Source organism: Dunckerocampus dactyliophorus, chromosome 7 (genome assembly GCF_027744805.1).
Source record: "Dunckerocampus dactyliophorus isolate RoL2022-P2 chromosome 7, RoL_Ddac_1.1, whole genome shotgun sequence".
Taxonomy (NCBI): Eukaryota; Metazoa; Chordata; class Actinopteri; order Syngnathiformes; family Syngnathidae; genus Dunckerocampus; species Dunckerocampus dactyliophorus.
This window is the reverse complement of record NC_072825.1, coordinates 23,780,085-23,795,390: the sequence shown is the minus strand read 5'-3', so window position 1 is coordinate 23,795,390 and position 15,306 is coordinate 23,780,085. Positions and strand designations below refer to the sequence as shown.

General features: G+C 40.2%; 2 protein-coding genes across 2 annotated transcripts in view; one reads left to right on the top strand and one right to left on the bottom strand.

The window, feature by feature from the left end:
* Positions 1–802: 802 nt before the first annotated feature.
* On the top strand, positions 803–12,912 carry ccdc12 (coiled-coil domain containing 12). The gene is made up of 7 exons (XM_054781705.1): positions 803–950; positions 6,363–6,439; positions 11,027–11,106; positions 11,540–11,601; positions 11,679–11,713; positions 12,430–12,506; positions 12,633–12,912. Exons 1-7 carry the CDS (start codon positions 867–869, stop codon positions 12,710–12,712), a joined length of 495 nt encoding a protein of 164 aa, XP_054637680.1. The 5' UTR covers positions 803–866; the 3' UTR covers positions 12,713–12,912.
* The window catches only part of si:ch211-257p13.3 (kinesin-like protein KIFC3), a 22,316-nt gene continuing 19,772 nt past the window's right edge, over positions 12,763–15,306 (bottom strand). The window contains exon 21 of the mRNA XM_054781704.1: positions 12,763–13,809. Within this exon, the coding sequence (XP_054637679.1) occupies positions 13,684–13,809 (126 nt within the window). The 3' untranslated portion in view covers positions 12,763–13,683. The remainder of the gene's footprint in view (positions 13,810–15,306) is intronic.

Below are 15,306 nucleotides of genomic sequence, written 5' to 3'. Positions count from 1 at the left end.
ATTTCATCCTTGGGACTTCTAATGCTGTGTGTTGAGAACAGCGCAGGGCCCTGGAGTGGTGACGGACAGTTAAAAGCTCAGCCAAGTATGCTGGAGCCTTGAACACAAATAAAAGGACTTTAATATTGATTCTAGACTATACCGAGAGCCATTGTGTCTACAACTACACCTACATAGTACAATACATGTTTGATCACGTAAGCAACTGTTTTTATGTTATTCACTATTAAACAAATGTCCATTTAAGTATAAGAGTCATTTAAGTGTATATTTGAAATTTCACTCATTCTCATCCATTCTGTTTGTTTTCTTTGTGTGTGTGTGCATATTAGAGTTGACAGCTTCACTGATTTATCTTTATCTCTGTCATCTTTATGATCTTTACATTTCACATAATTTTTACATTTCCAACCAAAGCAAGGACATGCTATTACACACTAATGATGATCGTTAGAAGGATAGTGAAGACTGGAGCAGCTGTATTTCTATGGCGATGGCCTACATTCCTCCATCAAGACTGGCAGAGGGACAGTGCCTCTCTGTATTATATGTGACCCTTGTTTACATTATGGTATGCAGAGAGTTCTTCCAATTCAAGCTTTACACCAGGGGTCAACAGGTCCAACTATAGACATGACACTGTTGTATTAAAATACGCAAAATTGAAATATCATATCATTACACACAAATATACAGAATCACATCAATGCACAAAGTTAGTAACTTGAAACCTAATCAAAAACCAAAGCAAACAAACAAGATCTGGCAAGTGCGATCGATTACTCGTCAGTCGACTACAGAACCTAGCCTAGGTTCTGTAGTCGAGCGCAGAGACAACTGAGCGGCGTGTAGCGGAGGCGCTAAACATGGAGAAAAACATTGGGTCTCTACAGGAGCAAGCCCTGAAGAGAAAAGAAAGGTTAAAAGCACTAAGGGAAAAACAACTTCACGTAAGTAGACATCAAAGTAAGACAGACACAAAAGTTTGTCCTGAGTACACGTTGCTAATTTGTTGTTGAGTCATATTACATATGACAATGTTAGTCGCTAGTTAGCTAGCTAGCTAGCTAGTCGGTGTATCTATGTTGCTGCTAACCTATCATATTTTTTGTTGCGGTGAATGACATACAAAGCAAGACAGTTTTAAAGTTATTTCAAAACTCGCTATGACGTTGCTGCACTTTGGTATTCTACTTTTGTTCAGTCGTGGACTGACTTCGCATTTGATGCTACAGTATTGTCCTGTTTGCGGTCTACAACACTGTATCACCTACAGTCGTAGTCTCCAACAGGTAGCTCGCCACCTTATTTTGAGTGGCTTACCAATGAATCACCGAATATTTGCTTCAACTATTATTATTTTGATTGCTTTTCAATTCAAATTATGCTTGTACGTAATGACAAATTTCCACAAAATTGCATAGAGACAATGACCACACTGTTGGCGTGGAGATCTGCTTTGTAAATAAAGCACGATTTAAATGTGGTAAAAGTACTTCTAATAGTGAGGAGACCCTTGACGTCTCGTCATTATATAGTCCATCCATCCATCCATTTTCTATACCGCATACATTAAATAGAGCCACCATATTGTTATTACTACGTTTGATTGTAAGATTATCCTTATAATTATAGATTAACCAGACCAAACGAGACAAGTGTGAGGATGATATGGATTAGGGAAATCGGTATCTTTATATCATGTCCAGTATTCAATGTGTAACATGCTGAGAATGAACAACATATTAGGAGACATTTTTGCCCAGCAGCTTACCTTCAGAAAGTAAGAAACTTGGATCAACAAAAAAAGTTATGAAATGGATTAGCACATACATTGAGCAACAAAACAAAATGCACTTTCCAGCACATGTTATGAGGATTATTGTAAATCCCAGAATGCATTTTAATATGGCAGTTTTTCAAGTTCTTGCAAGATGAATGCCCTCCCGTGGCTGTTAAAGTCTGCCCATTACACTACCCATACACTACTGTGGATGACACTGAGCAGTTGCAGTATGGAAACAAATTGACTTGCCAAGCCAAGTTTGATAGGCTCTCGACATTCTTTGCTTTCTTTCCTTTTGTACTCTACTTGAAGAATGAGTCAGAGGTATGAATTGTTGTAGCAAGTGGACAGGAAGCCTCTCCAGGAAAATGGCACAAGGGTGGGATTTGATGTGCTTTGCTAAAGCTTGGACTTTTTTTCCACAAGTCAATCCAAGTCTCTGTTTGCTTTGTTTATAACTCACTGGCGATGTGTAAATGCGACTGCGACCCTGATACAGTTTGTTAGCTTTGTTTTGTCTTCTTCGTCTGATCTCCCAAAAAGCATGTTCTTACCACTCCTAAATAGGACACAAGTAATACGGCGTATCGCAGACATTTGTGCTTGTCTCCAAAATTCCTGGTCAAAAATATTCCTCAGATGTGGTTTTGACAGCCTTGTATTGTAAGTGGTTATTAGACATAATAAAAAACAGAGCTTTACAACCTTTTTTACGGTAATACTATGAGAGTAAAGCTGGGGTCACCACTGCGTGGGCACCGGGTGGCGACCACAGGAGGTTTTTTTCCATTCAAGTCAAGTTTTCAGTTAATCACGTGACATTAGGCCTGTCACGATAACAATTTTTCCTGGACGATAATTGTCCTACAATTTATTGTCGATAATCGATATTATTGACAACATTTTTTTAGACCTTTTTTTTTCATTAATTCAAAGGAAAAAATAATGAGAGTACATTGTATCAAAAGCAATAAGCTTTCATTTCTCAAGCAGATTTGACATCGTTATTAGAATGTCAAGGGCTTTTAAATAAATGAAACAAACAAAAAAAGACAAAAAAAAACCTTAATGAAAATAAAATGGTCAGTCGTTTTTAGCAAAAATTGCATTCCTTTAAATCCCAGCCGGTTTTCAAAATTCAACCCCTTCAGTATTTATGTATGTTATTGTAAGTATGTTATTTTAGATGATTTTGACTGATTTTTCAAGGCACACAGAATATTGTGTTCTATGGCTATATAAACATGGAAACATGGAACCTACCAAAAAAAGACTAGACTCTCGTCTTTCATCAGAAAAAAAAGTTTCTTTCTACCTTTTTCCATTCTTTAGTAATCAGCAGTAGAACAAAGGTAAGTTTCAGGAAAATATCATATATATTTCCCAACAAAAAAGGGAGAAAAACACCTTTTTTTCTGAAAATATACATTTCAGGCATAACTTTCACTTTGACACAAATTTTTTGCTTTTGTGACAGCTCACAACTATACCACAACATAAACAAGATGCAAAAGGGTTGTTTTACATCAAAATATAAATTTATTTACATATATAACACCATGAACTATTTACAATTTTCACATTTGTAACTAAACTGTGTGTGCACACGTGTGCATGCATGCATTAAAATTTTCCTTCTGCATGCTACACTCCTCCACGCTCTCTCACTTCCTCCTTGCTGTCCAGCTTGTTAATACATGCAAAAGATCTATGCTGAGCTCTTATCAAATGCTTTTCTGCCACCTTGTGGCCGTTTATATGGCTTAAAACTGCTTGGAAAGTTACCTTTTATTGTGCACTTGCGTCATCACCTCTTTTTGCCTCTCTTATGCAAAAAAAAAACGTAAAAGACGTATTTATACGTTAAGTGTTCGGGTTTAAAAAAAACGTATAATACGTCTTTGTTATTGATTGATGTAAATAAAAATCATAATAATAAGCCAAACAATAAAACATAAACGTCAATAAAAAACACACACACACACGCAGTGATGTAGTGTATTGTTAAACTAATGTAGGGTGTCATATTTGAGCTGGGTGGTGGTGGATCTGTGGTGGTGGAATAAATTGAAATGTACGTTCTCCCAGGCAATTCGTACTTTGTGTCAAACATTTCTAACATTTCCTGAAATGTTGGCTTTTCAACCTTATTGAAAGGTTGCATTTCTTTTGCAATGTAGCGAGCGTCTCTGTCTGTGTTTCATTTTATATTTACTTTGCCGATTAAACGCCTCAGTAAGCTTTGACTGTCGGGACGAAGGCTCTGCTGCACCTCCACACTGGGGCTGTGGCATTCGGCTTAGAAACCATGGCTTTTGTGCCTTCATTCATATTAGCGTTTGCTTGCTAACTGCTAGCACTCTGTCTGTTTATCCATTCAATAGTAGCCCCGCTTCCACGTACTCGGGGACAAAAAGGGTGTCAGGAGTGTTCACTCTGTCCGTTCATTCCACTATAGAACCAATGCGCACAGACACTTGCAGACTAAACCCTCTTACAGAGAGACGGGGAAAACAAACAGGCATATATGCACATGTCAATTTGTTGAGGTGGCAAAATGATCAACTTTGTTTTTTTCATTGTTCAATTAATCGATTTACCTACCTATTTATTTATTTATTATTGTGACACAGCCTCTCTGAAAAACGAAGTCCAAGCTCATACTGGTGGATGGTGGCTCTCTATTCATTTCGTGCTTTTAATTTGATGTTCTTCCTGTCATAGTTTTACACAATACAAAATAAATAAGTGAAATGAATTAGATCGTTATAATGTACATATGAAAATCCTTCCCGGTGACTAGCTAGAGAGCTAGGGAAAGGCTTCTTGAGACGTCATCTGTACTTCTGTGAAGAATGTGTCGGACGTTTCGCTCCTCATCCGAAGAGCTTTGTCAGCACACTAACAAGTGCTGGTAGCCTAGGCCTTAAATACAGTACGAGTGGGCGGAATTGGTGTGCCAACACCCTCCTCCTATTGGTTCCTTACACTAAGACTGGGAGGAGTAGTGGTCTAATCCTCTCCTCCCATTAGCACCTCCGATCAAAGGGAAGTGTAGCTCCCTGTAGTTGGGTATGAACGACTCTGATACTGGCTTGTTAGCATCTATTGTTCTGGCTCGGCCCTCGAAACACCAATGAAGGAGGGTACCCACCTGACGACCCTAAAGAAGTTTTAAACCCACCCCCTTCCTTCCTGCCCTTACTCAGGGGTGTGCCGTGGGAGGAAGGGGGGAGGCTGAGCAATGACCCGGTGGGCGGGGCATTTTTTTGTATCCCAGGTTGGGACCTTACTGCCTAGCTCATCTCCCTCCACTTTGCAGGCACTACTTTACTCATGATTGGGCATGGGACAGAGGCTCAGGCTTGATCACCCTGTAGTTGGCCGCCTTTGATGAGGGTGTCTCGTGTTGAAAAGCCGAAACACCCGCTGAATCCAGAGGTATACTACTGATGATGTGTCCCAAAATTTATATCCTTCCCATGGCCACTCTCAACATCCACGCCTCATGTGATTACCATCTATTGGCACAAAGGAGTTTTTCCATCAAGTCCTGTGTATTTATGAACTCATTGACATAAGCCCCCAAATAGCTGTCCTCAGCTATGCCTGCCTTTTAAATAACAGCTCATAATACAAATTTTAGCTTGCAGTTCAAAGAAAAAAAAATCAGCCGAGACGGCTTGTATCTAAAAAACACTCGTTAGTTGGGACACCAAGATACCACTGCTTAAATGAAAAAAATAAAAATAAATAATGGGAGTGCTCCAATAATTTACTTCTCGCTTGTCTGTCAGGTGACGTAATCCATGATAACTGAAATCACAGCGACAGTACATACAAATAACTTTGGTCTTGTTGTGAAGGGCTGTGAAGCTCAATTTACCCATCAAAATGCCCTTTGCTTTCTCCATTTCTGCTCAATATTTGTTCCCGCTTGTAGCTCCACAGACACCGGTGCTTCATCAAACTACGGCCTCTGCCGAGGGTCAAACAGGACTTGCGCACGTCAATCGCACATCAAAAAAATAGTGCTGTTAAACTTCTGTTAATGCATAACTAACACGTTAACTTTGACATCTCTAATTAATATTAAAATTAATTAGTAATATAAGAAATATGATAAACTTTCCTACTTTATTGTAAACTTGTTAGAAGAGTAAATCCATCCATCCATCCATTTTCTATGCCGCTTCTCCTCATTAGGGTCGCGGGGGTATGCTGGAGCCTATCCCAGCTGACTTCGGGTGACAGGCGGGGTATAGAAGAGTAAATAAGATTATATAAATAAAAAATATGCCGGAAAAAAGTTACGTCATTTTATAAGAGAAAGAACATGTCACCTTATGACAATATATTTGCAAATATTCCAAAAGTCTAAATATTTTACAGGTACAATTTTTTTGTCAGTTTTATTATCAGTAGTGACAGCTGTAATATCATGAGGAAAAAAAATGTGTATTACTAATGTTATTATTGGAAAATGTGAGAGTTACTTTATTGTGCACATGTCTGCGTAAAAGGTAATAATTTATATTAGAGCATACAGTATTGGTGTGTTGTTTTATCTCAACAGGGACGAGAGCAGGAAGATGGAGAGCCAGAGCATAAAAAAGCTGCACTGGAGGAGGAGAGGACGGAGGAGAGACACAAGTAAGTTTATTACATAAAATTGTCTTTTATAGTTGTTATATTTGTATTTTTTATTTTTGGTTTTGTTTTTGCATGTGTGGCTCCACCGCACGGAAGCACAACATTTATCTGCACTTCATCTCAACACCAATTACCGGTGACACTTCACACCTTGTTTATCACACTGTTTAGTGCGGCTACTCTTGCGACATTGTTGCTTATTCGCTGCTCAAATATCCAGCAGTCGGTAAGAAGCAGCAGCAGCAGCCATCTTTCCTGTCCTACAGGACCTTTTTCCATTGTTTATATTTAATGACTGTGAGGTGACGACACCAAAGGGAGTGCCTCTGTATTTCCTCCAGTCCAACACAATAGAACACTCTCAGGAGAATGAATGAGAGTGGAATGACCAAATAGTAATATTTGTCCATAAGGGCGGCATAAAATCTTGTTTACTTGCAAACTAAGACACATATTTGAGAATGCGTCATGTGTCACAGTGTTAAAAAATTGATGAGGGATCACATTGCATGAAGAGCAAAACATTCAGCAAAGGTAGTCCTAGGCTATGTTCACACTGATCCACCGATTTTTTTCCAAATGTGACTCAGGCCTCTTTCATATGTAGATACAAATCCGATATGTATCCGATGCTACTGCATCTGTATAGCCGACTCATACGTCATTGAAAGGCGCAAATAATTCGTCGGCAAAATAGATAGCAGCAAAGACAAATGGCGGACAAAAAAAGCAAAAAACACTGTGGCGATAAATGATTACTCATGTCAATTAGAGCCCGACGCCGATAGATCGGGTTGATTATGACATATCACAGATTAGTCAATATCGGTGAATGTATAGCCGATATACAGTATAACTTTTTTTTTTTTTTTTGCTGCGCTGCGATTCTGTTGCTCCCTCTGTTTGCCTGCTCCGTGTAACTTGCCCCTACCCCTCACACACAGAGCAACGCTCTCCCTCTGCCGCTCTCGCTGAGTCCGCAGTAAAGTCAGAAGACTATTGAAATGCAAAAAGAAACTGCATTTTTTTACACCTTGGTAAGCTGTGACTATGTAACACAATATAACATTACACTTTAGTGCACAAGTGTCAAACTCGTGCCCTGGATGGCCGAGACGCTGCAGGTTTTCTCTCCAACCACTTTCTTCAGCAGGTGATTTAATTGATGAGCTCCTTCCCTCAAACTGAAGGTGTTGATCATTAAAATCACCTGCTTTAGTGACTGTCTGGCAAGAAAACCTGCAGTGTCTCGGCCCTCCATGGCACGAGTTTGACACTCCTGCTTTAGTGCCACGCTGTTGGTGCCCGTCAAAGAGAACATTCTAGTTTTCACCTGAGGTGAGCTTTGACGACAATCCAACATAATATCTGAATATTTCGAGCATCGTGACTCACCGCAGTCAACATTATCTCGGTATTTTCTTGTCCTATACAGTACTCCCAAAATGATGCACGTGTAATTCCACTTTGTCGTAAGTCTAGACGAGCAATGCAAAGTGAAAGACAACAGACTTATGCAAATGCATTCTTTCTTCTTCTATGGTTTAATGTGTCACGTGGTTCTGTCCGCGTGTCAGTTCACAGCGTCACACGTAGGAGAGCCATGTATCATTTAATGTTTAATGAAAATTATATCATTTTCATTCAGTTACCCGTTCCCATCTGGATGCAACTATTTACTATTTACTAATCCGGCACAGTGTGGACGCAACGTTTTTCAACCCGCCAAAAAAAAAAAAATCCCAAAAACTTTCCCAGGGCCTAAAATGTGACAAGTTTTCTCATTCAGAAAAAAATGTCTTGTGGGTGCTTGTGGGATAAATTAATCACACTATAAATGAAAATAAACTTGATCATTTTGCCGGCCTCAATGTATTGCCATGTACATGCGTGTCTGGTTTCCTCATCTACTGCCTCCCAACAGGCAGGGAGAGGTTTGGTTTCAGCACCTTGGCGCATAGAACAATGGCATGGATGGAGTGAGCCCTTTTGTCAGTCATACGGTCTCTTTGTCTCGGTGGGTGGAGGCGGGGCCGATAGGACAATAGTATAAATGAAATAAATAGATTGCAATATATTGTCATATATTTTTTTCCATTGTGCTTTTCTTAAAAGTAATGTTAAAATCTCATTTTATCTCGCGCTCGTAGACCCAATTTCGAGTGTCTCGTGACACCTCTGGTAAATACACAGCACGGCCTGAGGACGTCATGTTTTCTGCACTTGCGTGTCACTTCCCCATTCCCGTTCGCATTACACACAAATACAAGTCGCATTTTTTTTTTGGTCATGTGAACGACTACATACAAAGATGGGATTTAACAAAAAAATCCAAATTGGGCATCACACTGCAGCCCTATTTACATTGGGTGCACCTCACCAAAGTTTAAGAAAATGGTTTATCTTTAACTTTCAGGTTAATGGTTCTCTGGAGGTATTTCACTGCCGTTGAATGGGGAAGGTTGTGTGGTTATAGTGGAGCTATTTTTTTTTAAGAGTCCCTTCTTAAAAGGGTCACATTCAGGCTGATGGTTTTCAAGCATCCAGTGAAGAGATTATTGCAGTGAGCAGTCCTTGGAAGCCACGGGCAACAGTGTTACTTTTGTCTTGAATAAATATTTGGAAAGTTAGTATTTGTTGATAGATATTAATCCGTCCAAGACGATTAGTCCTAAAATGTTTTACTGACCTTGTGACCGTTTTATTTAACACCGGCTGTCAAGTTAGAATTTGTATACATCTTTCTACTGCATAACCTCTAAGGTTGAATGTCAAATCTCTCTGGATGTTCTGAACTTCTGAGTCCATGACAGCAGGGTTTCCGCTACATGTAATGGATCGTGGCGGGGCGCCACGGCTCGATAAAAGTGCCGCACCTTGGAAATGAGGTGTGACAGTGTATGAATTGACATATATGCTATGCTATGCTATCAGGGGTGCCCATTACGGCAATTGCGAAGGTAGTGTTGGTGGTTCATCTTTATTATTCCCATTAAAAACTAACTCAGCGGTAAGATGCCTTTATCTATAACAAAAGTTATCCGTTCACTTGTAGCGGCTACTTATGTAGAAAAAAAGTCAATTGTTTCATGGCTGCGCTTCATGTCTTGAACTCTATTATAGAAATGTGTGTTCTCCAAGTTAGTTTGTTAAACTACTGTTTCATGATGAATTGGAAAATGTGCCCTTTGCTGAAAGCTTTTTAATATGTTGCTTTGACTACGGCTGTGTTGTCTTTTGCATAATCCTTTTAATTTCTCTTATACAGTATCTGTAATGTTGTAGAGGAATATAGTATAAATGAAATAGGTAGATTGCAATATATTTAATAATCATTCAACTTTCAATAATCCACATATAAAATAGTATAAAATGAGCAGCCTGGACATATGTATGTACCAAATGATGCCGCATTCCCACTCCATATGTTTCCATTTCCTGTTTTATGGTTAACAACACAAACAATCAAACAAATGCTCCCATTAATGCTTTAAACAAATTAAGCTTCAAACAAATGAACCCCAGAGGCTTCTGTAGTTGCAGGGTGGATGGTCTACAAAAGCAAGTGGTGTCTAATTAGCAGCAGGTCATAAAACATTGGCATTACCAGGTGTGGCTATAGGCAACCTCCTGATGTAGTTATTTTTGTTTTCATTAACGTAACACAATGGCAGTAGCTGCATTGGAAGTACCATGAGTGGTCAGCATCCACTAGCGGGATTAAACTCTTAGGGGCGACGAAGCTCTGTGCTGGCTCAGTCGTTTGGGCTACTCAGCTGTGAAAGTCATACGTGTCACTTGCCGCACTGTTGTTTTACGTTGAACTCATCAGCGGTATTCATGCTCTTTGCTCCTTTCTGCTATTACAACATTGGTTCTTTTGCTGCTGTGTAAACAAATGACCATATAGTCAAATAGAGCTATTTTCCTTTCCATTTCTGTGTTCACATTTGGCTGTAATTCTAAATTGAGTCTACATGATGCTAACTGTTGAGAGCGATAGATAAGTACCCATCTTTTTCCTCACACTGCCTCTTCAGGAGAGAGTTAGGATGTGAGCAGGGAGCTAATAGTGACAAAACATGACCAGCATCCCAGCCCTTAGCCATACAAGGCATGGGTTTGTATGTTTGGAGCAAAAGGGGGGCGGGGGGTGATGAATGTGTCAGCTGCGTGCCCCCACGAGCTTCATCGCACGGCTCAGAGTGGCCAAGAACTCTCATCTTGTTCCACACTTGGCCATACGCTAGTTTGCCTTCATATCTTCCTGGACCCCGTGTGGTCGCTGAACCGAGCCTGCCAGGAAGTCCTCAGTGAGAAGAGATGATGAAAGTAATTAGACTGTCAAGGGTAGCATTCCTTGGCTGTTTGTTGTCTGTGCCCAGGAGCAGGTGGGACATGTTAACTAGACTGCTTCACAGGGAGGAAAAAGGGTGACTCTATTCCCCGAGCCTCCAGTCAGTCAACAGGCAGCCATAGAGGGATGCAGATGGTCTTTTTCTTTTTTTTTTTTTAAAGTCCCTTCAGCTTCTGGCCTGTAGCACCTCCTGCTGGAAGATGCTGTATCACACTTGTGCTTTTGCGCAGGGAGCTGAAGCTGAGGAACTACATTCCAGAGGATGAAGAGCTGAAGGAGAGGCAGGTCCCCAAAGCCAAACCTGCATCAGGTTTGTGTGGAATCTTACCTTTTTATGATTCATGTTGCAGGCTGTGACCATTTCTAAAGTGATATTGTTGCATAAGATGCAGACAACGCTATTGGTTTATCCTGCTAACACATAAAGAAGTGGAAATGATAAAGACGTGGACCGCAGAGTTTATCCTTGTGGTCATTTTTGTCCAATTTCCATACCAAACGAATCCATTCATGTCTGTATGGACCTTGCTTTCTTAGGAAAGACCAACCAAACTTTTTCTCACTATGTTGGAAGAATAGAATTGTCTGAAATATATTTGTGAAAAGTAGAATTGGGATTTGGGGGAACAAGAGGTCTAGTCCAATGCTTTATTAATTGATTGATTAGTTAGTTAATGGCGGCGTGTCTCATTACTTTTGTCTGTATGATATTTGGCTTAATGAGAGAATTCCCTTGTTTACAGTGGAGGATAAAGTCAAAGACCAGTTAGAGGCAGCCAATCCTGAACCAATTATTGAAGAAGTGGTGTGTACTCATTTCCTCCTATCCTTATGTGTATTTAAACAAATAAATGGTTGATACGGTCTATTTGCTGTCCTCAGGATTTGGCTAATCTGGCTCCAAGGAAACCAGACTGGTAAGACATTCCTGGTTCGTCCTTCCTCTGAATCTCAGAATACTCAATCTCTGCCTCACATTTCAGGAAGCATTTTACTATATTGTCTCAAGGGACAACACTACAGAAAAGAAACTTGTCTATACTTTAGAGTAGTTAGTAGCTGCATAGATTTACTATCCAATGAAAATGAGTCAAAACACAGCCATTACTGTCTAAATAACTGGCAACACACACGAGTACACCTCACACTGAACATGCCCAAAGTGTGAATATTTATTGTGAGCGTCGCTGTCATGTCGCACTGCCTTAATCCTCTTGGGCATGGATTTCACCACAGCTGCACAGGTTGTTACTGGAATCCTCTTCCACCCCTCCATGATGACATTACTGGTGGAGCTCCGTCTTGAGGATACCCCTCATGGTGCTCAATTGGGTTTAGGTGTGGAGGAGACTTACTTGGCCACTCTTATCACCTTCACCTTCATCATCTTGTGTTGCCAGTTATTTAGACAACAATGGCTGTGAGTTGAGTCATTGTCAGTGGATAGTACATATACATTACTATACAAATTGTACACTGACTACTCTAAAGAATATCCAAGATTCAATCCCATAGAATAGTCTCTTGAGACCATATATTGTAATGTTGAAATGTGAGGGTGCTTTTGTGAGATACTGTGTGGTTTGGTATGACTGAAGTAGATCTGCTACTGATAGAGTGGTTATGGATCTAGGGATCTGAAGCGGGACGTGGCAAAGAAACTGGAGAAGCTATCAAGGAGAACACAAAGGGCCATCGCTGAACTCATCCGTAAGTATTTGCTATTTTCCTCCCCAATGCCAGTGCACACAAAGCGGTATCTTGGCTGGATGGATGGATGGATGGGCTCCATATCTTAACTATTACATGAATAAATCATTGTTTGTGTGCATCCAGGTGATCGTCTGCGAGGCAGCGAAGAGGAGCTGGCTAGAGCAGTGGGAGCTGTACAAGAAGATGAGAGGGACTCAGACTGACTTCAACAGATGGAACAGAATAAAAGTGGAACATCACAGGGCAGGGAACATTTTGTCACATGGCATGTCATGGCAGCATTGGCCAGTCTTGCCTTTTTATTTTTGTATCATAAAAATCCAAGGATACAATCTGTATACATATTTGTTGCTGTAATGTTTTGAAAGTAAATTTGTATTTTTTTTCCCAAATGTGGTCCACACTTTCTAAATCCATTATAACTATCAGAAAACTATCACTCAAGTGAACACATGAATCGTTACACTGATGCCTTGCTACAAGTGAATCAAAGGTAGTTTTGATTCAAAGGGTGGCATACTTGAACTGATGGCAGAAACCTGTTTTTTGGTATGCCGTTCACTAGTGATATCTATTGCAAGCAACTCAATAACTGGTCTGACATAAACGCATCCTATTCATTTACTATAAAGTGCATCTTGTGTCCACATAGGCCCACGAATCTGCTCCGTCAGGTGCATACTGCACTATTCATCAGTACTACACAAGGCCACCTACTCACTTGACTGCCATTGGCCTTCTTAAAAGGCAAACAAATAAGGCTCTAAAGCGAAACATCTTCAGATAAACTACATAAATATGTGACTTGCGTGTCATTAAAAGCTACACAAGAACTACAGTACCTTCAAAAACAGACATCACAAGGAATATGGCAATGTGCTAAACAAATGTTGGGGAGGAGATCCTGAATTGTTGTAAAGGAAAGAGAATAGTGGCTCCCGGACACATAGAAGCATACATTGTGGTGGACGCAGACATTGCTTTGGCACTCGCAGTGAAGGTAGAAATATTCCTGCATGCCTTCAACTGTGGCAAAAGGTGCTCACCTGTCTTATGTCAGTTAAGTATTAATGCTGACTAAGACAGTTTTAGCCCTTGAGCATGATAGCTGTTTGTTGGATATGGTAAAGTGTGACTGGTGTGTGTGTGTGTCCAGCAACAGGAAGTTGTTGACTTAGTCGCACTGCCCCCCGCCAGATTCAATCTTCCTGGCTGCAGGGCCGAGCTCCACCTTGCACACCCTCTGGGCAAACTTCAGCGAGCACAATGTCTCCCCTATGTTACTCTCCAGAGACGACACCTTTAGACAGGAAAGCAAATGCAAAAATAACTCAACTGTTCAAAGACGACCACAAAGTGTCCCATTGGGCATCACCTTTAATTCTGCCATGTATTCTGACATTGAAATGGATGAAAGCCCATTTAGGCTTCATGAATACTGCAGGTTTTCATGCCCACTTCCCATTTAGCAGCTATTTTTGATTTTTTTTCACAGTACAGTATAAAGCTAAACAAGAAACATAAAAAAGACTGCAAAAATGAGGGAGCAAAGACTGGAGCAAAGGCTGAAAATAAGGAGAAAATGTTGATAATACGCTTTGTCACCTACTGTATATATGGCTGAGCATATCTACATGGGTTGGTTTTAGCCGTAATTGTTTTTTGTTTTTTTTTTTAATATCAATATGCCCTCCCACATCCTTTGATTTTTCAGTATGTGGCCCTTAGATGGAAAAAGTTTCCACACCCTTGAGCTACATACTTTCAAGTGACCCATATGTAAAAACATCTAAATCAGAATTGTCTCGCTTGGAAATCTAGCCTTTGAGTATAAGTAGCAAGAAAGTTGGCATTTTCAAAAGGTGGAAACTAAAAATGAATGAACTTTATATATATACACTGAAAAATGGCAAAAGTGAATGCATAACAAAGACCTTAAAAACATCATGCTGGTTTAAAACAAGCAGAGTTTATGTTATTTCAGTTGGCTGTACACATAAATGTTTCAGATCATCAAACAAATTTAAATATTAGTCAATGACAACACAACTGAACCCAAAATTCTGTTTTTAAATGAAACTTTTTATTAAGGAAGAAAAAATCCAAGCTTACATGGCCCTGTGTGGAAAAAGCTATTTCTAAAGCTTTGGGACTCCAGCTAACCACAGTGAGAGCCATTATCCACAAATGGCAAAAAAATGGAACAGTGCTGAACCTTCCCAGGAGTGGCCGGCCAAACAAAATGACCCCAAGAGCACAGCGACAACTCATCCAAGAGGATACAGAATACCCCACAACAACATCCAAAGAACTGCAGGCCTCACTTGCCTCAGTTAAGGTCAGTGTTCATGAATCCACCATAAGAAAGACACTGCGCAAAAAACGGCCTGCATGGCAGAGTTCCAAGACGAAAACCACTGCTAACAAAAAGAACATTAAGGCTCGTCTAAATTTTGCCAGAAAACATCTTGATGATCCCCAAGACCTTTGGGAAAATATTCTGTGGTCTGACCAAAAGCGTGTTTCCCATTACATCTGGTGTTAAAGTAACGCTGCATTTCAGAAAAAGAACATACCAACAGTAAAATATGGTGGTGGTAGTGTGATGACCTGGGACTGTTTTGCTGCTTCAGGACCTGGAAGACTTGCTGTGATAAATGGAACCATGAATTCTGCTGGCTACCAAAATATCCTGAAGGAGAATGTCCGGCCATCTGTTCATGACCTCAAGCTGAAACCAACTTGGGTTCTGCAGCAGGACAATGATCCAAAACACACCAGCAAGTCCACCTCTGAA

Excerpts from the sequence above, each read along its gene's own strand:
- ccdc12 (XM_054781705.1), top strand. The coding sequence starts at position 867 with ATGGAGAAAAACATTGGGTCTCTACAGGAGCAAGCCCTGAAGAGAAAA. Across the intron at positions 6,440-11,026 it reads AGGACGGAGGAGAGACACAA|GGAGCTGAAGCTGAGGAACT; the intron begins GTAAGTTTATTA and ends GCTTTTGCGCAG. Across the intron at positions 11,714-12,429 it reads GCTCCAAGGAAACCAGACTG|GGATCTGAAGCGGGACGTGG; the intron begins GTAAGACATTCC and ends TTATGGATCTAG.